Source organism: Pelodiscus sinensis, chromosome 2 (assembly GCF_049634645.1).
Source record: "Pelodiscus sinensis isolate JC-2024 chromosome 2, ASM4963464v1, whole genome shotgun sequence".
Classification (NCBI taxonomy): Eukaryota; Metazoa; Chordata; order Testudines; family Trionychidae; genus Pelodiscus; species Pelodiscus sinensis.
This window is the reverse complement of record NC_134712.1, coordinates 227,396,556-227,413,449: the sequence shown is the minus strand read 5'-3', so window position 1 is coordinate 227,413,449 and position 16,894 is coordinate 227,396,556. Positions and strand designations below refer to the sequence as shown.

At 44.1% G+C, this 16,894-nt stretch overlaps 1 protein-coding gene across 3 annotated transcripts in view; it reads right to left on the bottom strand.

Annotated features, from left to right (window-relative positions):
• The window catches only part of WAC (WW domain containing adaptor with coiled-coil), a 92,016-nt gene that overhangs the window by 31,360 nt on the left and 43,762 nt on the right, over window positions 1–16,894 (bottom strand). For all 3 annotated transcript variants that reach the window (XM_075922588.1, XM_006124779.4, XM_006124776.4), the window contains exons 4-6: window positions 7,153–7,259; window positions 5,647–5,762; window positions 5,441–5,553 (exon numbers count right to left, since the gene is read on the bottom strand). In XM_075922588.1, coding sequence (XP_075778703.1) covers window positions 5,441–5,553; window positions 5,647–5,762; window positions 7,153–7,259 — 336 coding nt within the window. The remainder of the gene's footprint in view (window positions 1–5,440; window positions 5,554–5,646; window positions 5,763–7,152; window positions 7,260–16,894) is intronic.

Here is a 16,894-nt window from a genome sequence, read left to right as displayed (position 1 = left end):
TGTCTGGCTCCGTTCCTTCTTGCTGGAGAAACTAAGAGGGGAAGGGAGTGGATCTTGGAATGGACATGAACACCACATCTCTAAGAACAACAGTTACAAGAGGTAGGTAACCATTTTTTCTTCAAGTGATTGCTCATGTTAATTTCAAGTAGGTGACTCAAGCAGATTTCTTGTGGAGGGGGTTAAGAAATCACTGATTGGCAGACTGAAGTACTACTTTCCAAAGGCAGCGCCATCTCTAGCATGTTGAAGAATGGTGTAGCAAGATGTAAAAGTATGCACTAAAGACCAACTCACTGCTCTACCAATGTCCTGGATGGGAACATGGGCAAACCCTAATACAGGCTAGTATCTAGGAGGAGATCCTCTGTGAGATGACTGGGAAGCCCTTTGTTCTACCTGTGATGGAAATGAATAGTTGGAATCGACTTCCTGAATGGTTTCATGTACTTCAGATAGAAAGCTAAGGCACGTCTGACATTGAGACTATGAAGCCATCACTCCTTTTGTGACATGTGCGGCTTTGGGTAAAAAAACAGGCAGGAATATGTCCTGGTTGGTATGAAAATATAAGACCATCTTTAGCAGAAATGCTGGGTGAGGCTGGAGCAGCAACTTATACAATCTTCTGTAAGGACAAGGTATCTCTGAACTTAAAAGCCCTTACATCAGAGCCCTTCTGGCAGAAGTAATAGCCACTAGAAATGCCACCTTCCAAGACACAGAGTAGAGAACAGGTCACTAGAGGGTCACAGGGCAGACCCATTAGTTTAGACAGAAACAACTTCAAGTCCAATTGTGGGATAGTTGTTTCACATGAGGATACATTCTATCCAGGACCATCAGGAAGTGATTCACCACTGGGTTCATGAACAACAATTGGCCCCTTATCCTGGGTGAAAAGCAGAAATTGCCATTAAGTGCACCTTTACAGAAGCTACAGTGAGACCTTGTTGTTTCGAGTGGGAAAAAAAGTAGTCCAGAATTGTCATAACCAAGTCTTGCAGAGGTTGAATACCTTTTTGAAAAGGTTTTCCATCTGGTCTCTTCCACTTGGATAATGTATATTGCTGAGTAGGTGGTTTTCTCTTGCCTAAAAGAACTTCTTTAGCCGCTACTGAGCATGTAAGCTCCAATTGGTTCACCTACAGAACTTCCAGGCCATGAGATAAAGGGACTGCAGGTTGGATGCTGAAGACAGCCATGGTCCTGAGCGAACCACTCAGGAATCAGAGGCAGGAGTAGCATCTTGTCCAATAGGCCCATTAGCATTGTATACAAATACTGCCTGGGCCACGCTGGTGCCACCTGAATCACCAATGCCTCATCCTGGAGGATCTTGAGCAGGACTTTGTGGATGAGTGTGAATGGAGGAAATGAATACAGCAGGCTAGCTTTCCATGGAATGTGTAAGGTGTCTGCTACAGTACCCAGGCTGAGACTGAGGAAGGAACGAAATAAATTTGACTCTTCCTGTTCTGGCATGTTGCAAAGAGGTCTATTTAGGGAGAGCCCCTTCTCTGGAATATGCAGTTTGCGATATCCAGATGAAAAACCATTTGTGACAGTGGAACTTCCAGCAGAGGCTGTCAGCCAACTCATTCTGAATAGGGATGTTACCAAACATTTATTTTTGTAACGTGTAACTGCTGAATTTTTCAGCAGTTACACATATTGCCTGCCTCCCCCTGCTGCCTCTGACACAGAGGCAGCAGTGCCAAGGGGAAGGGCATCTCTGCAGAGCTGGTACACGCAGGAAGCCGGCCCCCCGGAGAAAGCCGGCTTCCCACATGTATCAGCTCCCACCTGTCCCCCAACCCCCACGCTGCTGCCTCTCTATCAGAGGCTCCACAGGAGCCGGCACACGTGGGTGAGTGGGCTTTACAGGCACTGGCTCCCACCTCCCTGCCCCCTTTGTGGCCCAGGCTTATCAGTTAATCATGTAAACAATTACATGCTCACATCCCTAGTTCTGAACATCCGGATCCAGTGAGAAAATGATAGCTGACAGGGAAACCGTACAGAACCTCAGCTTTTTTTATATGTACTGGTTAAGGGTGCAAAGGTCCAAAGGCCACCATTAATCTTTGGGATAAGAAAGAAACAGGAGTTGGAAGTGGTGGAAGAGGTGGTCCCCAAGACTTCAAGGGCATGGGTTTTTACTCCTGTTACTTATCTTGTGAGGTGCTTGTGAGAAGGGTCCCTGAAGAAGGACAGAGAAGGAATCTGGGAGGGAGGAAAACTGGGAAGAATATCTGAGTTCTGTCATGCTTAAGGCCCGGCAATCTGAAGTAATCTGGGCCCAAGCACAGTAGAAGTGGGATAATTGCTCCCCAAACATAGGGGAAGGATCCAGAATGGCGAGTGGAGCACCATCTCCAAATGCACCACCTTCAAAATTTCTTTTAGAAACAGGGGACTGCCTGGAGGATTGTCCTTGATCGTTAGAGGCATTAGGAGGCCTCTTCCTGTTCCTGCGGTTGCCCCTTCTCCCAAAGTCATGATTCTGCAGAGATGGGAAGTAATGCAGGGGAGACTGGAACTCAAAGGGCATTCTCCGGCGGGCCGGTATATGGAGACCCAATGACTTTACGGTCACCCTAACATACTTTACATTTTGGAGCCTGGAATCTGTTTGCTTAGCAAACGGCACTAAGCCATCAAAGGGAAAATCCTGGATTGTCTGCTGCACTTCTGGAGGACTCCCAGAAACCTGGAGTCAGGAACTCTTGTGCATGACAATGCCTATGGAGACTGTGTGCATGGCAGAGTCAGCCGCACCCAGTGTCAGTAGAAGGGAGGAACTGAAAATAATTTACCCTCCTTCAAGAGGGCTGAAAACTCGGAACACAATTCCATTGGAAGGAGTTCGTTAAACTTCCCTGAGAACACTCAGGAGTAAACAACCACCTGCTTATTTGATATTTTCAACCGAAGTCCCCCAGTCGAATAGACCTTATGGTCCAGGAAGTCCATTTTCTTTACCTCCTTGGATTTACAGGTCAACCCTTGCTGTTCCTTTCTCTCTTTGGCATAGGCCACACCAACCACCAGAGTGCCCAGTTGAGGATGCACATATAGATGAGATATTCGTACCTCTTAGATGGGACAAAATACTTGCTTTTCCCATTGCAGTGGGAGGGATTGAAGCAGAGGTCTGCCACAAGGGTCTTAGTGGTATTTTAAATAATGTTAATAAAGGACAGAGCCACCCTAAAGGGTCCGCCATGGGTTTGGATGTCCACCATAGGGTGCAGGTCCTCAACTACCTCTTCAGCCTGCAGGCCTAAGTTCTGAGCTACCCTTCTGAGCAGCTCCTGATGGGCTCTACTACCAATAGGTGATATAGACAAAGATGAGCCTGCCACTGACTCATCAGGGAAGGACTGAAAGTCCCATCAGTCCTGTCCTAAGTCCTTCTGCACTTCCAGATGCATTGGCTGATGCAGAGCACTGGGCAGGTTAATTGCCTTTGTGGGTGGTACCTCAGTGCTAGATTGTGCTCCAATTGCGGCGCCATGGTTAGGGTGAATGTGAGCACTGGTGAATGTGAGCAGTGCTGGGAGGCCGCTCCTCTGACCTCCAGCTCCAGAGAATGGTGGAGCAGAGGCATCTTGAAAGCAGAATCTTTCTGCAGTGCCCTCAACCGAAGACAGCATTCAACGCATTGACAAAGCAAATTTCAGGGCCAGCCGAAGGAGTTTGAGTCTAATGTCCCTCTCCATTCTGGTTCTCAGGCAAAAACCCTGGCATATCTTGCACTTACCAGCAAGATGTGCCTCCCCCAAACACTTAAGGCAAGAGTCATGAGGTGAGGGGGCGGGGAGGTCCCTTGTGGGGATTGGCTTCTGGCATGAAGAACAGCATTTAAAGTCATGGAACCAAGGCACGCCCCAGTCCTTGGGAAAGGGGAGGAGAAAAAATTGATCCCCACTAAGAAGACTGTCTACATACACTATCTAAGAACTGTTGACTACTCAACTATTAATTATTTACACTATAAACAGTAAGATCTATGGGATACACTTGGCCGAGGCAAGAGAAAAGAAAGCTTGAACGACCTTCACTGGCAGTAAGGAGGAACTGAGTTAGGGGAAGGTCAGCGGTGGTCTATATACAACACCATAATGGCCCAGGGTCTCCATTGCTGACCGACACATACTGCTAGGGGAAAACCTTCCAATGACTACGCATGCGGTATGCACATACCTACTTGGAATCGAGATGAACAATCACTTGAAGAAGTTCAATTTACAAATTGAGAACTTTTTTACATAACTGCACTCAAAAAATAAAACAAAGTAAAATTTTAGAGCCTTCAAGTGCACTCGGTCCTAATTTTTGCTCACCCAATTGCTAAGACAGAGAAACATGTTTACTTTTACAGGACATAAAGCTGCCCATTTCTAATTTACAATGCCACCTGAAAGTGAGAACAAGCATTCACATGGCACTATTTCAGTTGGAATTACAAGATATTTACATGCCAGATATGCTAAACATTTTATGCCCCTTCATGCTCTGACTATCCCTCTCCAGAGGACATGCTTCCATACCAATGATTGGTTCTACTCGATAACGATCGAAAGCACATTCATTTTCATCATTTGATTCAGACTGCCATCAACAGAAAATTTTTACAGTAAAAAGTAAGTGAGCACTGTACACTTTGTATTCTGTGTTGTAACTGAAATCAACATATTAGAAAAGGAGAAAAAACATCCAAAAATATTTATAACAAATTTACTATTATTAAAATTTATAAAAATTATGACAAATCATTATTAATTTATAATTGTTTTGAGTCAATCAAATGAGTTAACTGTGATTAACTGGCAGCTCTAATTGCAATACAATTTTTTTTCTTGAAATGTGCATTTTCCTTACTTCGTTCTACACTTGTTGAAGCAGAATATATTTTCTCCAGATATTATTACGCTGCTCATCTGTGATTTATAAAGAAATAGTGATAATCACCAGGCCCTTTATAAATCTCTAGTATCTTAAGCACTGAAAAAAGAACACTGGGAGAAGACTCTCAGTAGCTAGAGAAAAGCATTGTGCAGTCAAAACTGAAGGATAAATGCTGCATATATAATAGCCCACAATGAATAATAATACATAAAAGGAATAACAACACAGAACAAATATACAAGTGAATACTCTAGTTCAACAGCCTCAAAGCTGCTCTGAGACATCGGTGGGTATGATCATTGGAGAAGTTCTCTCTAGTTAGATTTTGGAGGGGGGGGGGGAGTGAATTGGGCCACCCTGACTGCCTCAAAAAGCACAGGCTACGGAAGAGGGGTTTTCTTTTTTAGTCTGGCAAAGAAAAGTATTAATACAAAGTAAGCAAAGCACATAAACCAAATGCATTTAACTGTAAAAAAACAAAAACAAAAAAAAAAAAAAACGCTAACAAACCAAAAACTACACATACTTCCACTGGTGAACCCGCTGGCAGCTGTTGCCTGCATCACCTCTCTTCTGTAGTCCCTATCTTTTGGGAAACTGTTAACTGATATTTTGCTTGCTTCTTTTTGTCTCTGCTCTCTGCAAAAAAAAACCAAAACAAATAAAGACATTCAAATCAAGTATGCTTTCCAGATTATATATTATAATTAAAAAATACAAGCGTATCTATACCTTTCAAGCCACTCTTTTGGTTTTTCCCATTGTGAAACTTCTGTTCGGCAGTTATAGTAGTATTTTTTCCCAGAAGAGCTGATGTGCTCAGACCAGTCATCCGCAGAATCATAGGACTTCAAAAATATGAACAACAATGTTAGAGAACACATGACCTGACAGTTTTTAAATAAGTTTTAGACATTCTAATATATTCAAAAGCTCAAGGTGTTTTCTTTTCCTTCAGATTAAGTTTGAAACACTAAGTAGGGGACAATATAATGTTCTTGCTATATTAGAGCATAATACAAATGTCCCTCCTCTATCACTTCCCACAACAGTACAGGCAGTCCCCGAGTTACGCGGATCCGACTTATGTCGGATCCGTACTTACAAACGGGGCTTTTCTCACCCCGGAGGACGCGGGCTGACCAGTTTCAGCAGCAGCTGACTTGGGGACACCTGGGGTAGTGCAGCTGGGGTGCGGTGCTGTGGGGACCTACCCGGCAGCGTCACAGCTGCTCTGTCCCAGGCGTCCAGATTTAGCTGCTGTTCAAACTGATCAGAGGCTGATTCCAGGAAGCCCAGGGCAGAGAAATTCTGCCTCGGGCTTCCTGTAGTCAGCCGCTGGTCAGTTTCAGCAGCGGCTGAATCTGGACGCTAGTTCCGACTTAAGTACAAACCTACAGTCCCTATCTTGTACGTAATCCAGGGACTGCCTGTAATGCATTCCAGCTGCTTCAAACAATACACTGCTTCTCCTACCTCATCTTACTAAATTACAGCATAAATTGAGATCTGGTGCTATACTCACTAGATCACTGTAATCTCACTCTTATCTATATCAGTCTTCAGCATGCTGGTGATTTCAGATCTTTTATTACTACCGCTCAAGAACCTCCTCAAAATGTCCAGATAATGTAAATCAAAAACTTGTAGCCTTTTAGCTACATTATTATTTTATAAAATAATTTGGAGGATTCTCTGTTTTCCCATACTCCAGAACAATTTTTAGCACAGACCGATATGATTATAGCAATTTTTAGAACTGAGTGTTTAAAGCATAGGAAATGATGTGTGCTAACCAGTAAGTAACGAGGCTCAAAAATCTATTAGTGTTGCCCCAAAATTCCAAAAAACACAAGAGCCTGGGGTATGATGTTAGACTACTACTAGGGAACCAAAATATTAAAGTAAGATCCTTGAGTATTATATATTTAGGGAAAGTACTTCTCTATTCATTATGTGTCTTTTTGATTAAAAACTGTCAAAGGCAAGGCAGGTACATCTGGAATGCACACTGACAATTAACTATACTGAAATCAACTAACAATATACTGAAGCCATGTATTAACATATAAACTCTGCCAAATGCAATCTGTAATACTGTTCCCTCTATTTTTAAAATACAATTCAATAAAATATGCAGAAAATTCATCCTCTATAATTCCGTTGAAAATAGCAAAACTAGTACATATAAACCAGCTTAAGGCATAGACACTGATGATAACGACCTTTAATACTTACTGCATCTGAAGTTTTACTTGGATTATTGCTTGGATTAGAAGAATGTGAATTTGAACTATGAAGAGCACTGTGGTTATGTGAATTTTCTTGTGGAGAGTAACTGGTCCCTAAAATACACAAACATAGTTCATCATGAATGTTTCTATAAAAATTAAACATACCTGTATTTCAGAGCTTGGAAGAATATCCAAGTTAAAAGGAAAAATTTGAAGAAGTTTATAGAATTTTCAATCAGTATTTGGTTTATGTGTAATGTATATGATGAAGCCATGTGAAAATATCCCACATTTTACCAATAATTTAACGACAAAATTTTATAAATCTTTATTGGTAAGATTCAATTTAATATATCGGAGTAGTTCAAACCAGGTTTCTTCAAAGGAGACTGAACTATCAAAGTCATTAGAAATTAGGGAGTTGAAAGCAAATTAACTACAGCTCCAACTAAGAGAGACCACAAAAGCAGGAGTTTTCAATGGATTAAATGTGGACTGAATAGCATCTTTCCATTCATTTTGATATAACATTTATCAAATACAGTAAAAGCTTTTCTATCTGGCACTCATAGGGAATGGGGGTTGCTGGTTAGAGTGTGCCAGGTACTTGTGCTTACTGCTCTGCCCATGCCCTACCAGGAGAATCCCATAGCAACCAACTCCCACCCCCTTAGAAACGCTTGGCAATTCTTCTACTTCCCACTGAGACACAGGGCCATACACGAATAGGTCAGCTGCCTGGGAGCCCTCTGGCAGATCTGGCTCCCAAACAGCTTGAAGGGAGGCTGAGGGGGAAGGAGGCACTTGACAGCGACAGCATCTGGCAGTGTCAGCTATCAGAAACCCCATTAATAGCCGAAGGTATCACACTGCCTTGCTAGATAGGTGGGACTCAAGCATATGCATGCCTGATGATGCAAGGGTATAGTCAGCACCCTCAATAGGTATTTTTGCGCCCAGGCAAAATATTAATTATGCGCCCACTCGCCTTAGGTTAGCATCAGTCGTGCGCTTTACTGTGTAATTTACTATTTTTTACTTTTTGTGTCTTTGCCCCCCCGATTATGATGTGCCCGGGACGAATGCCCGACCTGCCCTGCCCTTGTTATGGCCTGGGTATAGTGGTTGGGGCAATGCCAGTTAACCAAGTTTTCCAGATGTTCAAGTGCCAGATAAAGTTTTTACTCTATCTGGAAGAGGAAACCTGCAATTTAGTGGAGTGATATATTTCAACAGTCATAAATATGATGGAAAATCTGAGTCTCACACACAATATAAGTATACTTTATAAAACGTATAATATTTAATAAAATTATCAAGTATTAACTATAAAACTGGTGACTGGTGTTTAATCCTAGAAAACAGTGCAGTTCTATCTTAAAAGCACTAACAACTGCACTGTGAGATTAAATGTGAGAATAAATTTCAAAAAGAATTTGCTTAGTTTATAAGTAAAAAATGAGAGTTTTCCTAGTTTCCATGCCTTACAAACTCAGCTGAAAATAAAATAGTATTTCCTGACTGTACCTCATGAGAAAATGATTATGGCTATACAAAGGATAAGAGGATTTATTTGATGCTAGTTAGCATTTTCTTATGATACCCAAAACACAGCAGACTCCACATACTGTTTTGTCCCCAGAATTAATGTGAGCAGAAAGTAGTAAAATCACAATCATAATTTTTCAATGCCTAAAAGTATATTTGGATATTAACTCTCTCTCTAATATGTATATATAAAAAATTTCCTGCAGGATGGAGTGACATCATTATGTCACTATCCATCTCACCTCCCGCCTGCACGCTCAGCCACACGGCCTCCCCTTTCACCCTAATCCTTTCTGTCCCCTTTCCTTTCCCAGTTCATTCCCCCAAGTCCCTGTTCTCCCCTCCAATTCCTGCCTTTTCAACAACCCCATGCCCTTTCACCAGCAGCCCACTGCAGAGCAGGTTGGCTTGGTGCTAGCAGTGACTCCTGGCTGCCCTGGTGGAACCCAGCAAAGCAGCTTTCAGGGTGGGGGCGAGGAGCGCAGGGGCCCAGCCCCTGGCAGCCACTACAGCACCACGTCTCCAGCGTGTCCCATGGTGGTGGAGCTACCTAGTTTCCTCCCACTCAAGATGACGGAGAGCCTCCCTGAGCAAGCGAATCCTGCAGGAGATCGAGAGCAGACAAGGCCTGCATGGGGCCCACCCTGCAGCGAGGGGCTGAAGGTCTGCAGACGGCAAGGGGCCTCCTGCCTGGCCACACCCGGGGCTCCGCAAGGCCCTTGCATAGACAGCTCCTCCCGAGACATCCAACCTCCAATGAATGCTGTGGAGGTGCAGCCCTTTGGGGGTTTGCCACGACTGAGCCTCAGGGCCCCTTGGACCTCCTAAGGAAGGCCTAACCGTCTGGGGCTACCTTGTTTGCCCCTCTGTCCATAAAGCACTGCCCCCTACTTGCTGGGATCCTGGCTCAACACTTCACCCCTCCAGCTCTCACCGGGGCCCTGCTCGTAGCGCTGCACCCCAGCCTTGCAGGGAAGGAGTGCACCCACTGAAGCACCAGGATCAGACCTCTGGCTCAGGCGAGTTTTTCCAGGCCCACCACGAGCTGGGCAGGTCTTGGCCACACTGCACAGCTAGCCCTTTGGGGACAGTGCAGTTATGCTGCACCCCAGGCTCCCTGGGTTTGCCACAGAGCAAAACTGCCCCAAAGGCCGTTCGCATGTTGGTTACACAAACACCAACAGGCCCATTCAGAAAGGTTGGGTTGAGCCCAAGCGCGCAGCTCGACAAATGAGTAGGAGGGAGCAGGGCGTGCGTAGGGAGGGAGGAAGGGGGACAGAGTGCATGTGAGGATGGGCTGTGCAGTAAGGGGACATGGTGGGGGTGAAGAGGATATACGAATGGTGGCAGGGGGATGGGCAGTGTGGGAGGGCAGGGAGGAGGAGCTAGGGGAGTATGGAGGTGTAGGAATGGAGGAAGGGGGTGGGGGTATGGATAATGTGGGTTGGGGAGGGGTTATGGAAGGATGGGTAGGTGTAGGAATGGAGGCAGCGAGAAGGAGGTGTGGGTAGGGATGTAAGAATGAGGTGGGCCTTGGAGCTCCAGGATAACTCAGACCCCACTGGACTCGCTTCCCACGGGACCCAAATCTGGTTCTCAGTAGGGTGCAGGCACGTAAAGCTGGGGGCTCCCCCATGGTTTTATCTCTCTCCATTGCGCCATGTCCACACAGTTTTAATTTTATACAAACTTAATTTGAGATTCTTTGCAAACTGTAAAAGATTGTGAAATTATGTAAACTATTTAATTCCATTTCCTTGTCAGAGTAGGAATGTTCCTTGACCTAAAGTATTAGTGGTAGAGAGACATCAAGTCTCTCCATAATTAAGTTCAATTCCCCCAGAAGAATGATTTTAACCATCCTCCTCATTTTTCCAAAATTATATATATGCCTGAAGTTTTACACGTGGACAACATAGACTAATAAATTTGAGGCAAATCAGACAAGGCTTTCTGGAGAAAAGAAACAGAGAAAAGAAATCACAAAGCCTATTTACTAAAAATAAATCTTCCTCTAACTGAATCTCATTGTTCTCCTAAGGCAGGGGTAAGGAACCTTTTGTGTGTTAGGAGCCAGTGACCCACAGAAAAATCAGTTGGGGGCCACACACAAGTGAGAAGCAAAAAACCAACCAAACAAAAAAAACCACACCACACACAAAACACACACAGAATTCTCACTGACGTGGCCTCTGACTGAAAAGAAAAAAAGACACTTCCCGCATTCCTCTCTCACACCAGAGCCTACGGAAGCCCAGGCTACTAGATTTTGTGTGCTCCAGCCTTATGGCTGGAGGGGTCATGGGACTGAAGTGCTAGCACAAGCTCCCCAATAGTTTGGGGAGCGGAGGAGCCGTGAGTCTCGGCCCCCAGGCCTTAGGTTCCCGACCTCAGCTCTAAAGTCACATCTATATCGCAGATGAGGTGTGATTTGCAGCTCATCTAGACACAGCCAAATCCTACTCATGATTTTTAGCGAGCTAATTAAATTCAGGGTATCATGGTTATACTCCACAAGCTGCATCATGACACATTTAGCACATTATGCTATTTCAGTCTTCTTACAATAAAATGTATCTACTTTTAAGGAAGATGGACAAGGTAGATGGTACACAATTAAGGTATTTTGGGTGACCTTAACTGTGAATGTTGTAACTTACATTTTATAAATTAAAACAGTAATTTCTTAGCTTTCTAATATTGGTATTTTAAACTTCAAACATTTTTCATGATTTTTCTTGCAATTAGAGCAAGACAAAAAAACTTCCAAAAAAAAAAAGCACCAAGAAATTTGACATCCAACCAAATTTGGAATACTTTTTTTTAAAGGGAGATTTGTTAAAAGTGTCAGTTCACAAATTTACAAAGTTATTTTTTCTTAAATGCCAGCCCCTTGGGCAGTATACTACAACGAAAAGACAGTGAACGTTTAAGATCTTTGCAGCAGCATTTTGAATGAGGCAAGCATGTGTCAAGGCCAAAGAGGAGAATGTTAAAGTGGTCAAGATGCCAAATGATGAGGGTTGAACAAGAATTTTAGCTGTGTGGAATGCAAACAGAGTGTAGGAAGTAGAGTAACACGGTAGTTCATCTGTCTTTTTTACTAAATCAAGGAGGTCATGTGCTGAGCACAGTGGAGAAAGGAAGGAAAGAAAATTTAAGCAGTGACTCATGGGATAAAACAGTTAGGATTTCAGGCTCAGAATTCAGTTAGGCTGGGGAAATAAAGATGGTTAGTTAGGAAGAAGATAAAGCTGAAGAAGGAAAAAACGAGTCTGTTAGTGGAAGAAGTCAATATAACCATGGGATTTCTGACAGTTTGGCAGAAGAGAAAACAGGTGTTGGATGAACCAGGGATGGGAACTGATAGACCAGATCTTGCAATGGAAGAGAAAAACAAAAATTAAGGATGGAAGAATGTGTAGAACAGAGGTGACCAAGTCAAAGGAGGAAAGGGCGGGCAGGAAAGGGCTAAGAGCAAAAGAGAAAACATTCTACGTTGATGGACCAAATCATGGAAGCACCAAATGGCAGAGTGAGAAGGCAAAATTTCGCCATTTTCACGATCAGGGCTTTTTTGCGCAAAATAAATCTGAGCTGTCTACACTGGCCCTTTTGTGCAAAAGCTTTGCGCAAAAGGACTTTTGCCCGAATGGGAGCAGCATAGTATTTACGCAAGAAGCACTGATTTCAGACAGTAGGAAGTCAGTGTTCTTGCGGAAATTCAAGTGGCCAGTGTAGACAGCTGGCAAGTTTTTCCGCAAAAGCGGCTGCTTTTGTGGAAAAACTTACCAGCCTAGACACAGCCTCAGAGTGTAAGCTGGGGCTAGCAAGTGATGGAGAGGAGGGGAACAGAGAGGGTGGGGCCTAAGGAAGGGATGGGGTAGATCTTGGCTTGTCCTGACATTTAAAAAGTGATCTTGGATATAAAAAGATTGGAGACCACTGCCTTAAAACCTCATTTTTAAGACCTTATATTCTTTGGAAACTGAAAAATTCGTTTTATCCGGTTATGCTATAATTTTCTTTGCATCCAATAAAAAAGGGGTCAGAAGAAATATTCAAATAAAACAAGTTAGAACTCCATTAGTTCCTGTTGCTTATTTTGACTCAATTCTGTAATAGCGGGAAAGCTTTTATCATCATATCCATCACTATCAACACATTAAGATTAACAATGTAAACATGGTAGTACCTGTGACTGAGCTTCTCTCAAAGCATGTTATGTGTGACTATGTCAATGCTATATGCATCCTGTGAACCAGGGAGTTATGAGGATTGACACTCTGCTGCCTAGATTTGTTACAGAGTCACCCACAAAATATAACATGTGTTGCTCTCATGTGGGCAGTAACACATTCCACATAGTACATGAAAACCTACATTAAGAACACTAGGTTGTAAAAGTAAAGCACTTGAAAGTTAGCAAGCACCAGAACTTAGATTGCTTGTGTAACCTTAATTCTGCCCCTTGTTATGTGCACACAACATGATCCAACAATATTCTGTATTTTCCAAAGGACGCTTGCCTCATTCAGTTTACAGAACAGATATTACTTAGAAAATGAGGTAGCTGCTCAATCCTTTTATCATTCTCTTAGGATTTTCTGCATAATTGACTATATACTATGAAAACTCTGCCACTGACATTCTATTATTCATTTCTTCATGGACATTTCTAAGGCACTTATGACCACATCATTAATGCTTCACAAATATTTATTTATCTCCACTGTTCAATAAAACGACTCCCATTTCACTGATGGGGAAATAAAGACATTTATCCGTCTACACATGGTTTTGTACTTATTTAATTAAACCTGCATAAAAACAATTTAGCTAAGATCAAGTCCCCTAGCATGTGTGCAATTATGCCAGTTTAAATGTGTTTAGACTTTTAGCTTGTTTCACAGACTATAGTGGTGTATTTTAACCAGCAATGGTATTTCAGAAGGAGTGGGACTGGTGTGGGGAAAAGGAGCTGAGACATGGACAAGGAAACTTCTAGGAATGAAGTAAAACAGAGTCAGAACTGCTGCATATGCACCATACAGCATAACAACATATACAACAGGCACATGCTTTCAAAGACATAGTGCCAATGAGTTCACCACACTAAAATCTCGCATTTAATAAAAAGAGGGGGGAGAGAGAGTGTGTGGGCATGGTTGAGACCAATCGGTTTGAGGTGTGGGAGAAGGCTGAGGGCTCTGGCAGAGGACTTGGGTGAAGGTCTTAGCTAGGGGTGTGCACTCTGGGGTGGGGATAGTGATGAGGGGTCTGGGATACTGGCTGTCACAGGGCTTCAGCAGGCAGAGAGGACATCCCCAGCCCTCTCTTGTGGCAGCCGCTTGGGGCCAGGTGAGAGGCACCTATTCCCAGCTGTAGGAGACCTGTCAAGGCTGGGACAGTTTGGGGGAGGGGTGCCCCTCCATAACCACGGGAGCTCTGGCAGGGTTGAGCTGGGGTATTTCTATCTATGAAGCTACTAATAGCCTGCCATGCAGCTTACAGGAAACTCTTCTCATAACCCACATCCCCTCTGTATCCAGCAAGACGAAACAGGAGAGGCAGAGGGTCTGCAATGGACTAGATACACCATCATAAGGACGCAACTCCAAGGGGCTCCACTGCTGACCTAACAGATATTGCTAGGAGAAAAATTGCTCGATGACTTTGCATGTGGCATGCACACAGCTGCGAGGAATGGAGATAAGCAATCATTGGAAAAAGAATATGGCACATCTGCCTTCATTCATGTTACTCATAGGGGAAGGATAATACTAAACACCTTTGTGCTCCCTGCCTTGCATCAAATCTGATGCAGGGTATTCAGCCTGGGTCTTACCTTACACCTCCTATAGCTTATAGTTGCAATACTGAGACCCCAGAAACACTTTCACATTTGGCTTTCATTCAAACCTTTCTCACTAGTTCCATTTCTGACAAAACCCCAAGGGAAATTAAGGATTTACTTGCATGGAAAACATCAGTATAAATATAAATCATGATAATTACAACACTATCACTTCCTATGCTGACTATTCTTACTAGGGCATGAGAGTGCTTTTTTCTGGTTTAGCTTAAGTTGCTTTGGAAGCAGGTTAAAGCCAAAATAGCAATTTTTATTCCACAAAAGTAGAACATACAATGAGAGTCAGAATAGCATAACTACAGCAATATAATTATATTGTTATAACTGGCAAAAAATTTCTTCTGTAGACAAACCCTCGCTAACAAAACTTTTATTAAATTGTGCATTAGGTTTATATTAATAGTGCTGTACACAATTCCTATGCACACTGATCCCTTAAACCCGGGGTTGGCAACCTTTCAGAAATGGCATGCCGAGATTTAACTTATTCATTTGTATTTATGGGTCTGCATGCCACTGATACTTTTTAAAGTCAATAAAAGTCCTCCTTTCTTTCTTTCTTTCTTAGTGACGAAAGAAGGAAAGGAAAGGAAAGGAAAGGAAAGGAAAGGAAAGGAAAGGAAAGGAAAGGAAAGGAAAGGAAAGGAAAGGAAAGGAACTTCCCATTTAGTGTGATCATTGGCCTTGCTTAGTTCTCTGATCTCGAGCTTGTAGTTTGATACTTCAAGCAGGACACAAGCCTCTGTCTCTAGCACCACTACGCCAGTGATGATGGCAGAAGAACAGCCACCACTGCCACAGAAGCTCCTGGGCACTCTCATGCCACACCACAGCCCCAGGTTCAGCTTCAGCAGCCACCCCACAACCTGCCCCAGGAACAGCTCCCATGTGGCTTCAGCCCAGGTCCAGCCCTTTCCCAGGGCAGAGGCTGGGGCTATGGTCATGGGATGACTTGCCAGCTGCTGCAGCCCAAGAGGCGCCACAGCCACACACAGTCCCAGGCTGGCTCTGGAGGCCAGAGAAGCTGTTACCTCAGTCCCAGCGCTGCCCCTCCTACCACCGCCAAGTGCAGTGCAGCCTAACTGGCTGCCGGGGAAGGGTGAGGGCCTCCAGTGGCAGCGCAGGACCCACACGGCGTGGAGGTGGGAAGGGGCTGAGCTCCCTGCATGCCGCTCAAAATTGGCTTGTCTGCCACTTACGGCATGTGTGCTGTAGGTTGCTGACCCCTGCCTTAAACCTTAACTCTGTCTCTTTACCTTACAATGGCATTGCTGCTCTACTGAGGCCCTCAGGGAAATTACAGCAGGGATCCCTAACACGTGGAAGATGTTGGAGAATAGGGATGTAAAATCCTGTTTAATTAGCCAACCGGTTAAAACATATTGTTAACCAGTTAACTGACTGGAAGGGAGTGAGCAAGGGGGATGTTACATCCCAGCTGGAGCAGCCCTACTGCCTGCCACTGGGCTGAAATAACCCCCCACCAGCTGCAGGCAGGGCAGTAGCTGCACCAGCCCCACCAGTTAACCTCAACTGGTAAGCGTCACCCATTAAGAGTAGACTTACCAGTTAACCGCTTAAACCTTCACATCCCTAGTAGGTAATGTTTTTGGAAGTAAATGATGTCTACTGCCACAGACACAAGTCTCCTGATGTGCTTGCTTCAGCTCTAATAAGCTGCTGCAAATACTCCCCAAATGAAAATTACTGCATATTAGAGATATCAGAAATTTTTTATTTTAGTAATTGTGTAACCGCAACAATTCTTAGCAGTTACATGGTTATTAAAATGCTCATCCTGGGGATTGGGATGGCAGCTAGTACGCTCCCAGCTCCACTCCCAGAGAGCCCCTGCCACCCCACACTGATGCAGAGGCAGCAGCGCCAAGTGGCAGACGGAAGCAAGTCTGTGAGGTGAACCAGTTTAAAAATTGGCTCCTTGCTCAGACCAGCTCCTGCCTGCCACAGATACAGCATCCCATGGAGCAACCTCTGTCCACGGGGAGCTCTGGCTTCCCACAGACAAGAGCTGCTGCCACCCTGCACTACTGCCTCTGTAACGGAGGCAGCAGTGCAGGGCAGCAGGCGGCTCTCCTGCATGTTCTTCATTTAAAACTCAGACAGCAGGTTGGGACTGAGCCAGCTTGCCAGTCCAAGTTTTAAATGCAGACCATGCAGGGCAGGGGTGCTGAAGTTAACCAGGACCATTATCCAATAAGCAATCACTTATCGGTTAAACTCTTAGCCGACCAGCCACCAACATCCGTACTACACATAATATTATAAATAGGAACAAGGATTTGGAGTTGTAGTCTACACTGAA